Source organism: Fistularia commersonii, chromosome 14 (assembly GCF_037954325.1).
Source record: "Fistularia commersonii isolate RoL2024-O1a breed Wild chromosome 14, RoL_Fcom_v1.0, whole genome shotgun sequence".
NCBI classification, from domain to species: Eukaryota; Metazoa; Chordata; class Actinopteri; order Syngnathiformes; family Fistulariidae; genus Fistularia; species Fistularia commersonii.
The window spans coordinates 8113755-8126954 of record NC_141297.1 but is presented as its reverse complement, the minus strand read 5'-3'; the positions used below and the strand labels follow the sequence as shown (position 1 = coordinate 8126954).

The window sequence follows — 13200 nt, the reverse complement described above, 5'->3', positions numbered from 1 at the left end:
CGGTTCGTTCATTTATTCGCGGTGGAATGGCGAGTCGGGGTGACGCAGGCCGTGAAACGCCCCAAGTTTTACGACCATCAGCACCATGGACAGCCGCCAGGTGTACCCATCATTCATTGATAAACTTTGCTCCGCATTCTAAACACCACGTCGTACGTTTATGACTCGTCATGTTGCGATCGAGCGTGTTCCGCCACCATTAAATCCAAATTTGACCACGCATGACACATTGCCGATGCTAGCAGTACGCTCCTGCAGCTCGACGGCGACGTGTCTATTTATCGTTGGGGTTTGCGACGCGGTCGAAGAGGGGGTAGAACAACGCGGGGAAAGGCAGGGAGGGTTGAGAGATGCCGGCGTCGACGGGAAGCTTAGGGTTTGGCTCTTGGACGGCAGGCTGGCCGGGGCTGGACGGGGCTGAATGGAATAAGCAGGAAGTCTCGTCTCGGGGCGGCCGCACATGACTGTCAGCTGATCCGCGTCACGTGATCAGGGCTTTGCGGAAAGACACGAAAATGGCAGCGCCGGGGTACCGGAGCAGACTGTGGCTAATCGCCTCTATCGGCATTTTATACGCCTTTTTCGGAACGGGGACCGCCACTTCACAAGTGCCACTTCTGCTATGGTCCAACGAAGGGTAATGTGTCGTATTGTTGTTTTTTTACGCTGTAATAAAAGCCGCTTTAACGATCGTCTGGAAGCTAACATGGTCATGCTAACACTAGCAGGCAGTGCAGTTCCCTTTTCTGTTTAAGATGTTGCGAGCTGTTAAAATGAGCCAAAATTCTCAGCCCGAAACCCGATAGCTTCTTTCTCTTTTACACGGGTTTTGAATAGTATTTCATAAATGTGATAGTTTGGGTACCGTCGTCGAATGAAGCGCACGATTTTAAAACGCTGGCTCAAAGTCTGAAAGTTGTGGCATAAGTTGATTATACCAGCTTCCGATGAAGGGAACGTGTCGATTTTTGGCCCAAATGTTACAGTTTCTAAGTTTTCTTCGAGAAAAGGAAAGGTTAAGTTCGACCTCTCCAACGTTTGCGAATTTCACAGTAGAGGTATCGGAAAGTTAAGAAGTTGCACCGCTTGTCAGCTGGCGATGCTCACAAATTTCACATCCCTGCAGTTGACAGTTTTTTAAATCCGTCTAGAAAAGCCAGGGGTGATTTTTTCTTAGAATCAACTCTATATGAACAAAATACTGTCGCGGGTTGTGCTTTTTAGATGGTTTTAATCCTGTTATGACAACAAACAGTGCAGGTCAGTGTCACACATCAAACAATATTGTACAGCTATTAAACAATGGATTTCTCTAACACAGAACTAGAAGAAGCTCCCAACAGTCATCATCACTCGCCAAGGATTCTGGGGCTTTGACCGCCAGTCTCCCCACCACATGCTACAATACTTTTAAAATTACCATCTAATACTGGTTGTTTCCCCATATCCATTCAAAAGATTTCTACCACCTCCCCATGAATTCCAAAAATGCAGAGATACTGTCTCTCTCCATTCAAACATCACTTGCAAACTCTACATTAATGTGTTTTGTGTCGACGTGTCTGCGAGGACTATTTAAGCTGAGACAGGGGGAGGTTGCACCGCGATAACGTTTCACATGTGTCCGCAACGGAGGAAGGGGCCAGAAATGCAACTATGGTATGGAAACGGTGGCTCGTCAGCCGCGTAATCTAAGCTTCTCGCTCATCCTCCGTTAAACCAAACTGAGCTGTCGAAAAACCACCAGGATGCACAACAGCAACACCTACGATCCCGTCCCTTTATCCTGCATATATTGACCACTGGTTTCAGATTTTGTGCAACTTGACAACAAATAGACTCCAAAAAGACTATAACTAAATGTCTTAATTTTTACATTTTAATTAAAACATTATGACCAGAGAAATTAAAATGCCTTTTGTATGAGGGTGAACTATGTGCGTGGCTCCCGAATGTGGATGTTTGAACTTTATGCTTTTTTTTGATATAGAAGGACTTTCTGAATATCACATTGACTTTGCTCATTAACCAGGTTTCTGTCACTTTGTCAAAACACCACAAAGCAAAAAAAAAAAAAAAAAAAACAAGTTTGAGCTTTAAGTAGCCCTAAGATTTATTTTTCTTTCCATTTACGGTGGGAATTATTTAGTCAAATAAATGGTTTCCCATCTGTTACAAGTTGAATTGTAAACTCTCAGACCTCCATTTGTTTTCATTCTTTCTTCCTTAATCTCATCACGAGTTTTAATGAAGAGTCTACGAATCAACTGTGTCCCCGCCCAACCACCAACACCCCACTTCGATTATTAACCATCGCACCCTTTCTTTGTCCTCTTCTCCCAAGGTTGCCTCAGTTGGCTGCTCCTGCCGCCGGTCACATCACCGCCATCAACCAGCTGGCTGCCTACCTGTCCTCGGCCCTGGGCTCTGGCTCCCACACTGTGCTGCTGTTCCTGCAGGACAAGGTCAGTATCACATCTAAGGGGTAGGGGGGTTGAGATGAGAAGGCGTTTGACTTTCCACAGTGGAACATGGGGAATCATGTGAGGATGCACAGCGTGACCACGTGACTCCACGCTTCGCCGTCCTCATTATGGCGTGACAGTGGAACTCCAGCTGCTTCCCCATTCACAGTTCCTTTGCGCGCCGCGCGGTCAGGATGTATTTATAGCTCGCCTCGCCGCGCATCAGTCAGTTTATTAGGTACGCGCCGATTGGTATGGTTACGAACCAATCCTGAGACGAATCGTGCGTCCGTGATGTTCAAGACTTGTTTGTCATTATTAATCTGTGAAACAGTTTCCGTCATTTATTTCGTCTTCCAATCGTTCCGACCTATTTATTTATGCTCCTGGTAAAGCGGCGATCAATGCACCGTCAGGAAATGGCCTCTGAGTATCGTAATATTTATTTTGTTCCATGTTGACAGCTTGTATAACTGTTTATGTGTGCGGTGTTCAGATGAAAATTGTGAAAGCGCTCTGGGATGTCAGCGGAATATAAAAGCTCTTTATCAGCACGGCCCTTTTTCCGTGTTTCCTCCCATCAAATTTGCGTTTGAATGTTTCCACTGGTCTCATGACGGTTTTCAATGTTCCCGTTGTCTCTCTCAGCTGAGCAAAGACGACTTCACCGCATACGGCGGCGTTTATGGCAACAAGGAGGAAAGCTCCTTCCGGAACCTGGAGGTCGGTTTTCTACCCCGTACGATCCCCCTTTAATTGTCCCGGTTCCACCCGTCCAGTCGGGATAGTAAACACAGTCGGCTTGCTTCCCCCTCCAGGCTGCCTTACAAGCGTCTCCTGTGTCGGTGACCCTGCCGGCGCTGGAGTGCACGGGCTCCCCGTCCGTCCTGGCCCTTCTGCAGGAGACGCTCGGCGTCTCCCCCCTGCTGGTGGATGCTGACACTCTTGGCCAGATCAGCGTGGAACCATCGTCGAGCAACCTGCTGGTCGTCAACCTGCCCGACTGCACCGGGTCAGAACCCGCGCCACGTCACCACATACACAACACAGATCACAACACAACACACATGACAGGTGTTTGAGTATTATGCGGGGAGAAAAAAAACTGAATAAAATGATATTTGGTTTTCTCAGAGATTCAGAACCTCCGAGGAGTTAAAATATCAGATCTTCTAGAAGAGCACAAGCTGAAGAAAAATCCTGTTTTTGCAAGAATTTCAAAAGCGCTTTTGTAAATTGGCCTCACCGAGCTGATACATTCAGTTGATTTCTTTTCTCTGCCAACTTTTTTCCCTTTAAGACTAGTTTCCCCCCTTGACTCTCGACTCCACAATATATTTCTGCATTACAAACGCCGTCGTGTCTAGTGGAAGCACCTTCAGGTTTTCGGTCTGATTAAAACAATTTTGTCTCTTTTCATCTGCAGCCTGAAGAAATCCTGCAGGGAAGTGTTCCAACACAATGGTAGGTTTGTCGTGCCCCCCCTCCTCCAAAACCTTTTGAGTTGAAAATGTCAGCCTGTTTACAAATGAGTCGTGGTAATCGTCCAAATGATAGCTGAGGACGCAGGATGTGATATTAGGTGTGGATGTCTCTGAACAGATGAGATCATCGGGAAGGTTCTGGGCGCGATGAAGGACAAAGACGTGCCGTACACGGCCATGTACACTGGGCTGCAGCCATCACGAGTGAGACGCTCTACGACACGCACACACACACACACGTATACGCGAGCGTGCCGCCTCAGCTCACTGCCAAATCCAACAACATCAAGCAGGAATGCTGACTTTCCTCCCCCATGTGTCAGCAGGTGATTTCTGACCCAGCGGTTTCACAGCAGCATCCTGCAGGGCGGTCTCTGCTCCAGGCGCCGGCGCCGGCACCCACCCCCCCTGTACACCCTCCAATCACGTACAACTCATCGGGCAGCCCCTGCATCATGCTGTGGGCCCGCAACCTAAACGTCAGCTTCTCCAGGACGGGGCCGTGGGTGGACCTGGCCACGCAGACGCCGACCTTGAGGGGGTCACAGTGCAGCAGCAACAGCTCGCTGTGAGGAAGCCGCGGCGCACAAACACACACACACACACACGCAGAGGCCTGGCTCATTTTTTTTTCATGTGATTATTATTTATTTAATGTAATTTCTTACACTTGCAGTCATTTAATGCAATTTATTGCCAATTTGTTTCTATTTTCTCTCGTTATTGGAAAAAGGTTAGACCAGATGAGCACAATTTCAACTGCTAGCCCCGAGTCACTTTAAATATGGTTCAGAAGCGTTCGTCACGTCGTATTTGGATGTCTAAGAAATGTTTGTTCGTTGGGTTTGTCAAGTTTGCGCTGACACGCTGCCCTCCTCTCCCTCAGGCTCGTCCTCAGCTACTCCTCAGGCATCACACTCAGGTGAGGAGGATTAGACCCGTCGGCTAAGGAGATTAGGAGCGTCATTGTGACCACGACCCTTGAGACAAGGATGTAGAAAAGCTAGCTGATGTTTCCAGTCTTAGGCTCTAACTTTCATTGCCCTTATGTGCAAACCACTTTACCAAATTGTACTGGTTTTATTTTTTAGTTATTTAAAGACAGTTTATTATGATCCGGTTTTTCTGGTTTTAAGTGGGGTTCGTGGTTTTCAATCCTGCATTTCCTCAGGGGTTTGTAGATATATAGAAAAACAATATTTCACCGGGAGTCCAGTCGCGTTTCCCTGCTCTGCATCAGTGACCCTTGTCTCGGCCTCCAGCTTCGCCATGAGCCAGAGGAGGTACCCGGTGTCGGCCAGGAACTGGTTCACCCTGGACACAGTGCGGCTCCAGTCCAACGGCGAGACCATGACTTTCAACGGCAGCCGGGGCGTCTACGCCCCAGCAGAGTACTCCTTCCACTGCCAGTTGGTCAGCAGCGTCGTGAACCCGCTGCTCATCCCAGCAAGCAGCGCCCAGAACCTGTCCAACTGGAGGCTCAACTTTGTCGACTTCCAGGTCTTTTATTTGTTTTTCATTTATTTATTTTGACCTAGAAAATTTGAGTCTGCTGTTGTAAGACGTCAAAAATTCAGGACTAACATTGTTTACGCACCCTCCTCCCATGATCTGGCATTGCAGGAAACAACTGGAGTCACAGAATGAAAACAAGAACAGTTTAATTTTTTAAGAATCAATCTAAAGCAAATGAGTGCAGTCTGATCACTGATCATGACTGGAAATCAATATTCTGGTCGATTGATCTCCTTGAAGGAGACCAAATGTGTTGTGAATTTTTACCGGTGTCACCAAGCCAAAACATTCCCTCAAACAAGAAGAATAACCGTTTTTCTTTATTAATATGTCAAGCAAAACATTAGGGCTTCAACAGCTAATAATAATAACAACACTGTGTGTGTGCATGCGTGTGTGTGTGTGTGTTTGCGCGCAGATCCAGGGCTTCGGTCTTGGGAACAGCACCAACTTCTCGTACGCCAGCGACTGCGCCAGCTTCTTCACGCCAGGGATCTGGATGGGGCTGCTGACGTCGCTGCTGATGCTGCTCATCTTCGTCTATGGCCTGCACATGATCTTGCAGCTCAACACCATGGACCGCTTCGACGATCCCAAGGGCCCGACCATCTCGGTACCTCAGACGGAGTAACTTCCCCCAGGCATCTCCCGGGTCTGCGGTCCTCTGCCCGACGGGGTCGTTCTCTTTTGCCTGCTTTCTGAGACCGCAGCTGATTTGTGAGGTTGAAAGGTGAAACGTTCTTCCGGACGTCGCCAAAGCATTAGCGAGAGACGCACTGAGCCGACCCCGGCTGACCCGGGGTCTGTGATTAACAAAACCGTCGCCATGTGATGGGATTGATCAACGGAATCGGTCTGCCTGATATCTGATGGCACCCGATCAACATGTCCCGAACATTAGCCTCCCAGGGCGCATTGTCACCTTGTCATTAGCAAAATATGCTAATGTAATTACCTGCCAGGCTTTTGTTGCCATGGAGACGCCACCATTTTTAAAATACGAGTACTCCATCCGCAATCAGGCTGATGCCGTCACAATTGTTGGAGTGCCAACGGCAGAGCGCCCCCTGCTGGACATACGTCTTCCCTGATAGCATTTTCTAACAGCCAAAGTTCTGTGCCTTCAAACAACAGCTTCTGCCTCAGGGCTTCCCAGAATCCTCAGCTCTTCCAGAATCCGCACTTATTCTTTTGTTGTTTGTTTGGGTTCTACTTACCAATCGTGTGTGTGTGTGTGATACTGTGTGTTTTTTGTGGAAAGTTGTTTCCCCCAGTGCCTCAGCTAGGGTTTCCAGGTGTCCTGGAAAACCTGAAAAGTCCTCATTCAGAAAGGCTGTCGTTGGAAACAAGGTCGTTGGAAACGTCTTAAATGTGCCATACAATTAATTCAGTGTCTTATAAATACACAATTGTTTTACACTAATAATTAAGATAATCAGGAAAAACTTAACGGTCAGAGTTGGAAGAGATCTGCTGTGATTTTGAAGGATTTTAGAAAAAAAAACAAAGTGAGACTTTAAATTTGTGGGTAATTATTTAAAATAACCCCTCAAAAAATAAATTTGTGGGAAATTAGGTGACATTTTGAGTAAATATTGACCCAGGGATGAAAGGGTGAATAATTCAAAAGACAAAAAACTTGTTACAAAGAATGTTATGGGCTGAGAAGTGCCAAAAAGGAAAGCCTGTAAATGGAATATAAATCTATTAGTAAAATAATCAAAAAGGTTAAACATTTATAAAAATGACCATATTGCTCTTCAAATTTTAAACTTTGGCCGGAAACAAAATTGAGAAATGAGTTTAGTAACAAAATTATTTGAAAATGAGACATAGTAAAATTCTTAACAGAAAGGATGTGAAAAAGTTGTAAAAAATAATTGATTTAACAAACTTTCAACATAAGTTCACAAAAAACTCCAGAACCCCTTCAAATTTCCAAAAATTCATTTTTTCATTTTTGGGGGGGAAAACAACCAGAAGTCAACAAAACTAACTTCCCTGACGAGAAAATCAATTTTATTCCCAATTTTTGCAAATTAACAAGATATCACAAGTTAAATTAAAGTTAATCTTTAATTTAAACTAATAAATGGAGATCATGAAGACTGAAAAAATGTATTTTACACTGGATTTAGATTGAAGGTTCCACGAAAAGGACTCACATTTCTTTTATTAAAAAGAGAACAATTGGATTTAATAGAAAAAAAGTTGTATACTAGAATCTTCACATTTTCCTGGAAATGAAATCTTTCCTGCTGTCTCGTCAGACCTCCTGTCATTAACAGTCTTCTCATTTCTTTGAAGAACTTTGTAAAGAAACAATAGATGTCCTCCTCCTTCTTTACTTCTTCCAGGTCCAGTTCTTAAATCTGGCCGCAGTAACTTATTGAGTCGTTGAAACCCTGCAGTCTCCCTCCGTCTGCTGGTTTCAGGTGAAGGAACACAGAAGTGCCTCTTTTTTTTCTTCGTTTTCTGCTTCGAATAAATAATGGGTGTGAAATTAACACAATGTTTGATTTCTAATAAAGAGGTTTTTAAAGAATTGACGCCTGAAGGTGTGGATAGTGTTTGTCCAGGCCCAGAACCCTGTCTGCTATCCCAGTTTTCTCCCAAATGTGTGGGGAACCAATAGTCAGTAACTAGAGTATCCGCTTTATATTTATCGAAATACTAAGATATTAACAACATTACAAAAAAAAATAAAAATAAAATCCTGTTTTCAAATAAATAGATCGAATTTTACGAATGACGTACTTCCGTGTTAGTAGACGTCACTTCCGCCACCGAACGCGGAAATGCAACCAACGAGCGGTTGCCAGGGTCACCGCGTCTGTAAACAGGGTGACGCCCCGCCGACTAGCCGCAGACCTCGCTCGGTACCGGCCGCCGGTCTCTACCGAGCCTTTCGCGCTCCCCGGAAATGGCGCCGCCTCCGCTGCCGAGGGTGGCGTTCGGCAGCGGCCAGGAGAGGAAGCTCTTCCCGCTCCACTTCGCCCCGGACCGCCTGGGGAACCGGATGCAGCGGCAGTTGGCGCCGCACATCGGGCCCGGTTGCTATAACAACCACCAGGTCGGTGCCCGGTATGACGTCAGCACAAGGCTCGAGAGTTTTCATGGTTCTTATGTGTTGGAAAGAAAGTATCCAGAATAACCCGATATTTTTATTTTTAACAGAAGGAATAAACACACATATCTTTACTAATACATATAATCTTGCTGCAAGACATATGCAAAGATATCGCTTGAAAATAAAAAAAAGTAAAACCTAACAAATAAAAATACATACAACTTACAGCTTAGCAATAAAATGAACAAACGGAAAAGCAAGTAAGAGTTTATTTTTTTAGAAAGTTAGACTTTACTAGTTTATCCAAAATTGATTTCTGAAAAGTTAAATTTACAAACAAAATTCAGAGAAATCATCAGATGTCAAAGAAATTACGATAGGAAATTAAATAAAAAAAGAATCCAATTGTACCGGCCAAACAACTGCTGACAGTTTTGCAAGAAATGATCAAGCAAGTTTAAAAATTATGTGTATGAAATGTATATAGCAAAATATTTCCCCATTCAACTTTTCAAATATCATAAACAGGCAAGAAATTACACAACATCAACAACAAGAACAATGAAACAGAGATAAAATGTCACGTGAATCTGTGACTGACAACAGCAGGAACTGCTGACAAATTAGGAAGCAATTACTACAATAAATGTATTAAGAAATAAGAAAAAGAATTGTTCAAATTCTAAAGTCAGGAGGTTTTATTTTTATTTTATTTTATTTTTTTAAACTTAACAGAAATAGTCCAACAATTTGCAATGTACTACAATTCAAGTTTGTATAAAAATAGCTGCCAACCAGGAAGAAATTATCAAAAAGTTTGAAAGAAAATATTTTTCAATGTTGGAAAATAATAAAATGTAGCTGAACAAGATTGCAAGAAATTAAGATATTTTGAAAAAAAAAACATTATAGGAAATGCTCTAATAATTAACAACAAAGTTGCTGTAAATCATCAACAATTGAAAAAAAAAAAAAAAAAAGGAAATGGCTATGATAAAATAATTGAGAAATCTGACCTGCCGATCATGTTGCAACTTAAAGAAAAAAAATCATCATATCAATTAATCATTTGCAGGAATTACAAACAATTTTCGAAAAATTCTTCTTGAAATTTTTGGTGTTAAATGAAGCGAAATTGGAAAATTAAATGACCAGGGAATTTAAAAAAGGAAAAAAGTGTTAAAATCTTTGATCTTTAACAAAATTTACAAAAAATAACCCAAAGATTTCCCAAATAAATAGCTAACAATGAAAATGGAATGAAGATGAAACAAATAAAACCCTTAATGAGATAATGTGGAAACAGTAGAGAAAAAAACATTGAAAGTTATTCAAAAAAGAAAAAAAACGAATTTTGTAAAAAGAAAAAAAAAAAAAAATAGTTAAAACAAAATTGACGTGATATCACTAGAAAATAGCTGAAAAATAAGGATGAAAGTTTTCTTTTGAATCCAAAAACAAGAGAAGGGATTCATCGAGAGACATCAGTACATTTACAACATATTATAGTATGTGATACTAATAACCTGAGTATTAGAATCAAATTACCCAGACAAGCAAAAAGAATCCACAAAAATGACTAAGAAATATTTGAAAACCAGCAAAAAATAACCAGCCTTTAATTGAATAAATTACCTAAACATGTACTCTGAAAATTCATCAGAAATGCATGAAAGAAAAGTCAACAAGAAATGTAAACCAAAAAGAAAAATCTCTTCAAACCAATGAAAAATAGGAAGCAAGGAAATATTGCCAATAATTTTGCCAAAAAGCTAAAAATAACTTCATACAGAGTTGGTGAAATATTGATAATTTTAAAAGCTTACTATTAATTGTTTTGAAAAAAATGTGGTGAAAATTACATTCAGTAAAAGTATTAATCAAAATCGACCTGACTGAAAATAGGATGGAACATTGAAAAAAATCTTTGAGAGATAAATAACTTCAAATAAACAGAAAATGGATTGGAAATATAAGCAAGAAAAAAGTAAATTAAATAAACTGCTAAAACATACACAAAAAAAATGCCTGATATTTAATTAAAAAAAAATGGCAGATCAAAGTTATTTTTTTAATAATTGTCATGATTTCTGGATGATCTTTCAGCATATTTGTTTAAACTGAAAACAATGCCTAATTTGACTCCTGGATTATTGATTAATTATTCATGTATTAATGAGTTATTTCTCACTTACAGTCTGTTTTGAGATTTGACGTTTAAAAGCACAGAACCTGCTTTGTTACTTCACAGTTTGGAACCATATTTCACAGTCTGCAGACAACGCCATGGAGCAAGAGGGGCTACTGTGCACGGACGGGGCCACGTTTCCTGCCTGCCAACAAGGTGACCATAACAGGAAGAATAAGATAAAAATAATCCTCAAAAATGATTATATGTGCAGCGTTAAAACCATCCATCGAGAAAAAAACAAACAAAATTGTCAGACAATTAACAAAAAGAGACGTAAAATAAGCTCACAAAAATCCCCTGAAATTCTGAAAACATGAAAAGGAATCATAAAATTTTAAAAATAAATTTAAAAATCTCATATATATATATATATATATGAACATATATATATACCCCTTTATACACCCCTTTATAGCTGCTGTCGCAGTTATAATTTTTTTTTTATACATATATATGTGCTGAAAATATTTTTTACCAAGTTTTAATCAAAATAATAAAAAATTAAAAATATGTATGTATATGTATGTATATGTATACATATATACATACATATATTTTTAATTTTTCTGTATGTATATATATATACATACATATATTTTTAATTTTTCTGTATGTATATATATATACATATATACATATTTTTAATTTTTCTGTATGTATGTATATGTATATACATATACATATACATATATGTATGTATATGTGTATATATATATATACATATATATGTATACATACATATATACATATTTTTAATTTTTCTATTATTTGGATTAAAACTTGGTGAAAAATATTTTCAGCACATATTTATGTATAAAAAAAAAATCATAATTTATAACTGCGACAGCAGCTGTAAAGGGGTGGAACACAACTTCTAACAGTCCTTCAACGGTTCTCCGTCCCCCAGGAGATGGTAACACCTTCACCCCAGCAGTACCAGCTGGACCATAGCCGCTCTACTCTACCTCCTGCTGCCAAGGCCCCCTTCAACTCCAACACCCCCCGCTTCAGGAGCAGGGGTAGGGTCCAGGAAAGCCCAGGGTGATGGAGACACACACACCCACATCCGCACACACACGAGCCAAGCTCTCTACAAGATGTGTGTTTTGTGTCTCAGACCCGGAATGTACCATCACGACATTCAGACTAACAGGAAGGTGAACTGGCCCATGTGCTTCGGCAGGCCGGACTGGTCCAAGCTGGACTACAAGAGCCACAGGGTGAAGGTGGGTCGCCATGGCAACGCAACACATGTTGCCATTAATGAGGGTTCCAGCTTCAACCTGAGATTTGGAACAGAATTTCACATTTTTCCTCGCATTTTCCAGGCCCGGGTAATTGATCAAGTGTTTTCAAGGATGCTCGTCTGCGGCACCTTTGGAAAATAATCTCCGTTTAGATGTAAATGAGAGGGAATTTATAGGGTTGGACGTCATTAAATACAGGACTGTCTCAGAAAATTTGAATATTGTGATACAGTTCTTTATCTTTTGTAATGCAATTAAAAAAAAACAAAAATCACTTGTTCATGATATTCTAATATTTCGAGATAGGATTTCTGAGTTTTCTTAAGATGTAAGCCATAATCAGCAATATTAAAATAATAAAAGGCTTGCAATATTTCAGTTGATTTGAAATGAATCCAGAATGTATGGCATTTTTGTTTTTTTAATTGCATTACAGAAGATAAAGAACTTTATCATAATATTCTAATTTTCTGAGACAGTCCTGTAGAACAGTATTATATTCCAGGAAAGAAAGTCTGTGGTTTTCAAGCGGACATCCTGGAAGGCGGTCTGCATAACCCTCTGGATTCCGGCCATCGGCTTCAAAAACTGAAACCTCATTGTTCAAAAGTGAAGGAAAAAGATTTCAGAAAATTGAAAATATCTCAGCTAATAAATCCAAGGCTTTTCAAAGTGTTTTCAACGTGATTTATTGTTTTGGCCATTGGTTTGAAAATTTAAAGTCACGGTTTTGTGTTTTTCCCCCTCAGCTGGAAGATGAGGACAAGCTGGTGAAGCAGAGGAGAAGGGAGGCCTACCTGAGGTTATACTTTTAATCCAGCCTACACAATAAGCGCAGGCAGGGGGGTTGTGTATTTGTATGTTTGAGTTGCCGAGGCCATTAAGAGGAATCAAGACCTGCATCATGAAAGATAAAAAAAATCTCTCGCGACGTTGAGAATCAGCCGGGGGCTCCGGGACACAACGTGACGCTGCATCCCGTCCCGTCCAGTGAGTGTCACTGTGTCGGGTTTGAGTCACTCATTGTAATAAAGCCCAAACTGGCCCGAGTTTGACGAATAGCGATTTGGATGTGAAGGTTTTCATATAAAACTGACAAAAAAAAGCACTTAGAATATTTTTAAAAGGATGAAGCAGCAGAAGAATATCTTTTGTTATTATTGCACCGGTATGAAAATTAAGACAGATAACACAGTGGAGCTTTAGAAATGGTTAAGTCCGGGGTTTA

At 41.1% G+C, this 13200-nt stretch overlaps 2 protein-coding genes across 5 annotated transcripts; both read left to right on the top strand.

Annotated features, from left to right (window-relative positions):
• Positions 1-476: 476 nt before the first annotated feature.
• atp6ap1b (ATPase H+ transporting accessory protein 1b) lies at positions 477-8009 on the top strand. 3 transcript variants are annotated; one of them, XM_086159282.1, is made up of 10 exons: positions 477-637; positions 2345-2465; positions 3114-3188; positions 3284-3477; positions 3892-3929; positions 4068-4153; positions 4273-4517; positions 4836-4871; positions 5212-5449; positions 5883-8009. In XM_086159282.1, the coding sequence occupies exons 1-10, from the start codon at positions 516-518 to the stop codon at positions 6093-6095; spliced, it is 1368 nt and encodes a 455-aa protein (XP_086015408.1). In that variant the 5' UTR covers positions 477-515; the 3' UTR covers positions 6096-8009. The 3 variants fall into 3 exon arrangements, with proteins under 3 accessions (XP_086015408.1, XP_086015411.1, XP_086015409.1); XM_086159283.1 differs by having other exon boundaries at positions 478-637; positions 4276-4517; XM_086159285.1 differs by lacking the exon at positions 4273-4517.
• Positions 8010-8263: 254 nt separating this feature from the next.
• On the top strand, positions 8264-12859 carry LOC147227153 (ciliary microtubule-associated protein 3). Of its 2 annotated transcripts, XM_086158926.1 has the most exons (5): positions 8264-8537; positions 10786-10878; positions 11633-11766; positions 11843-11951; positions 12722-12859. In XM_086158926.1, exons 1-5 carry the CDS (start codon positions 8388-8390, stop codon positions 12785-12787), a joined length of 552 nt encoding a protein of 183 aa, XP_086015052.1. In that variant the 5' UTR covers positions 8264-8387; the 3' UTR covers positions 12788-12859. The 2 variants fall into 2 exon arrangements, with proteins under 2 accessions (XP_086015052.1, XP_086015051.1); XM_086158925.1 differs by lacking the exon at positions 12722-12859 and having other exon boundaries at positions 11843-12250.
• Positions 12860-13200: the final 341 nt, after the last annotated feature.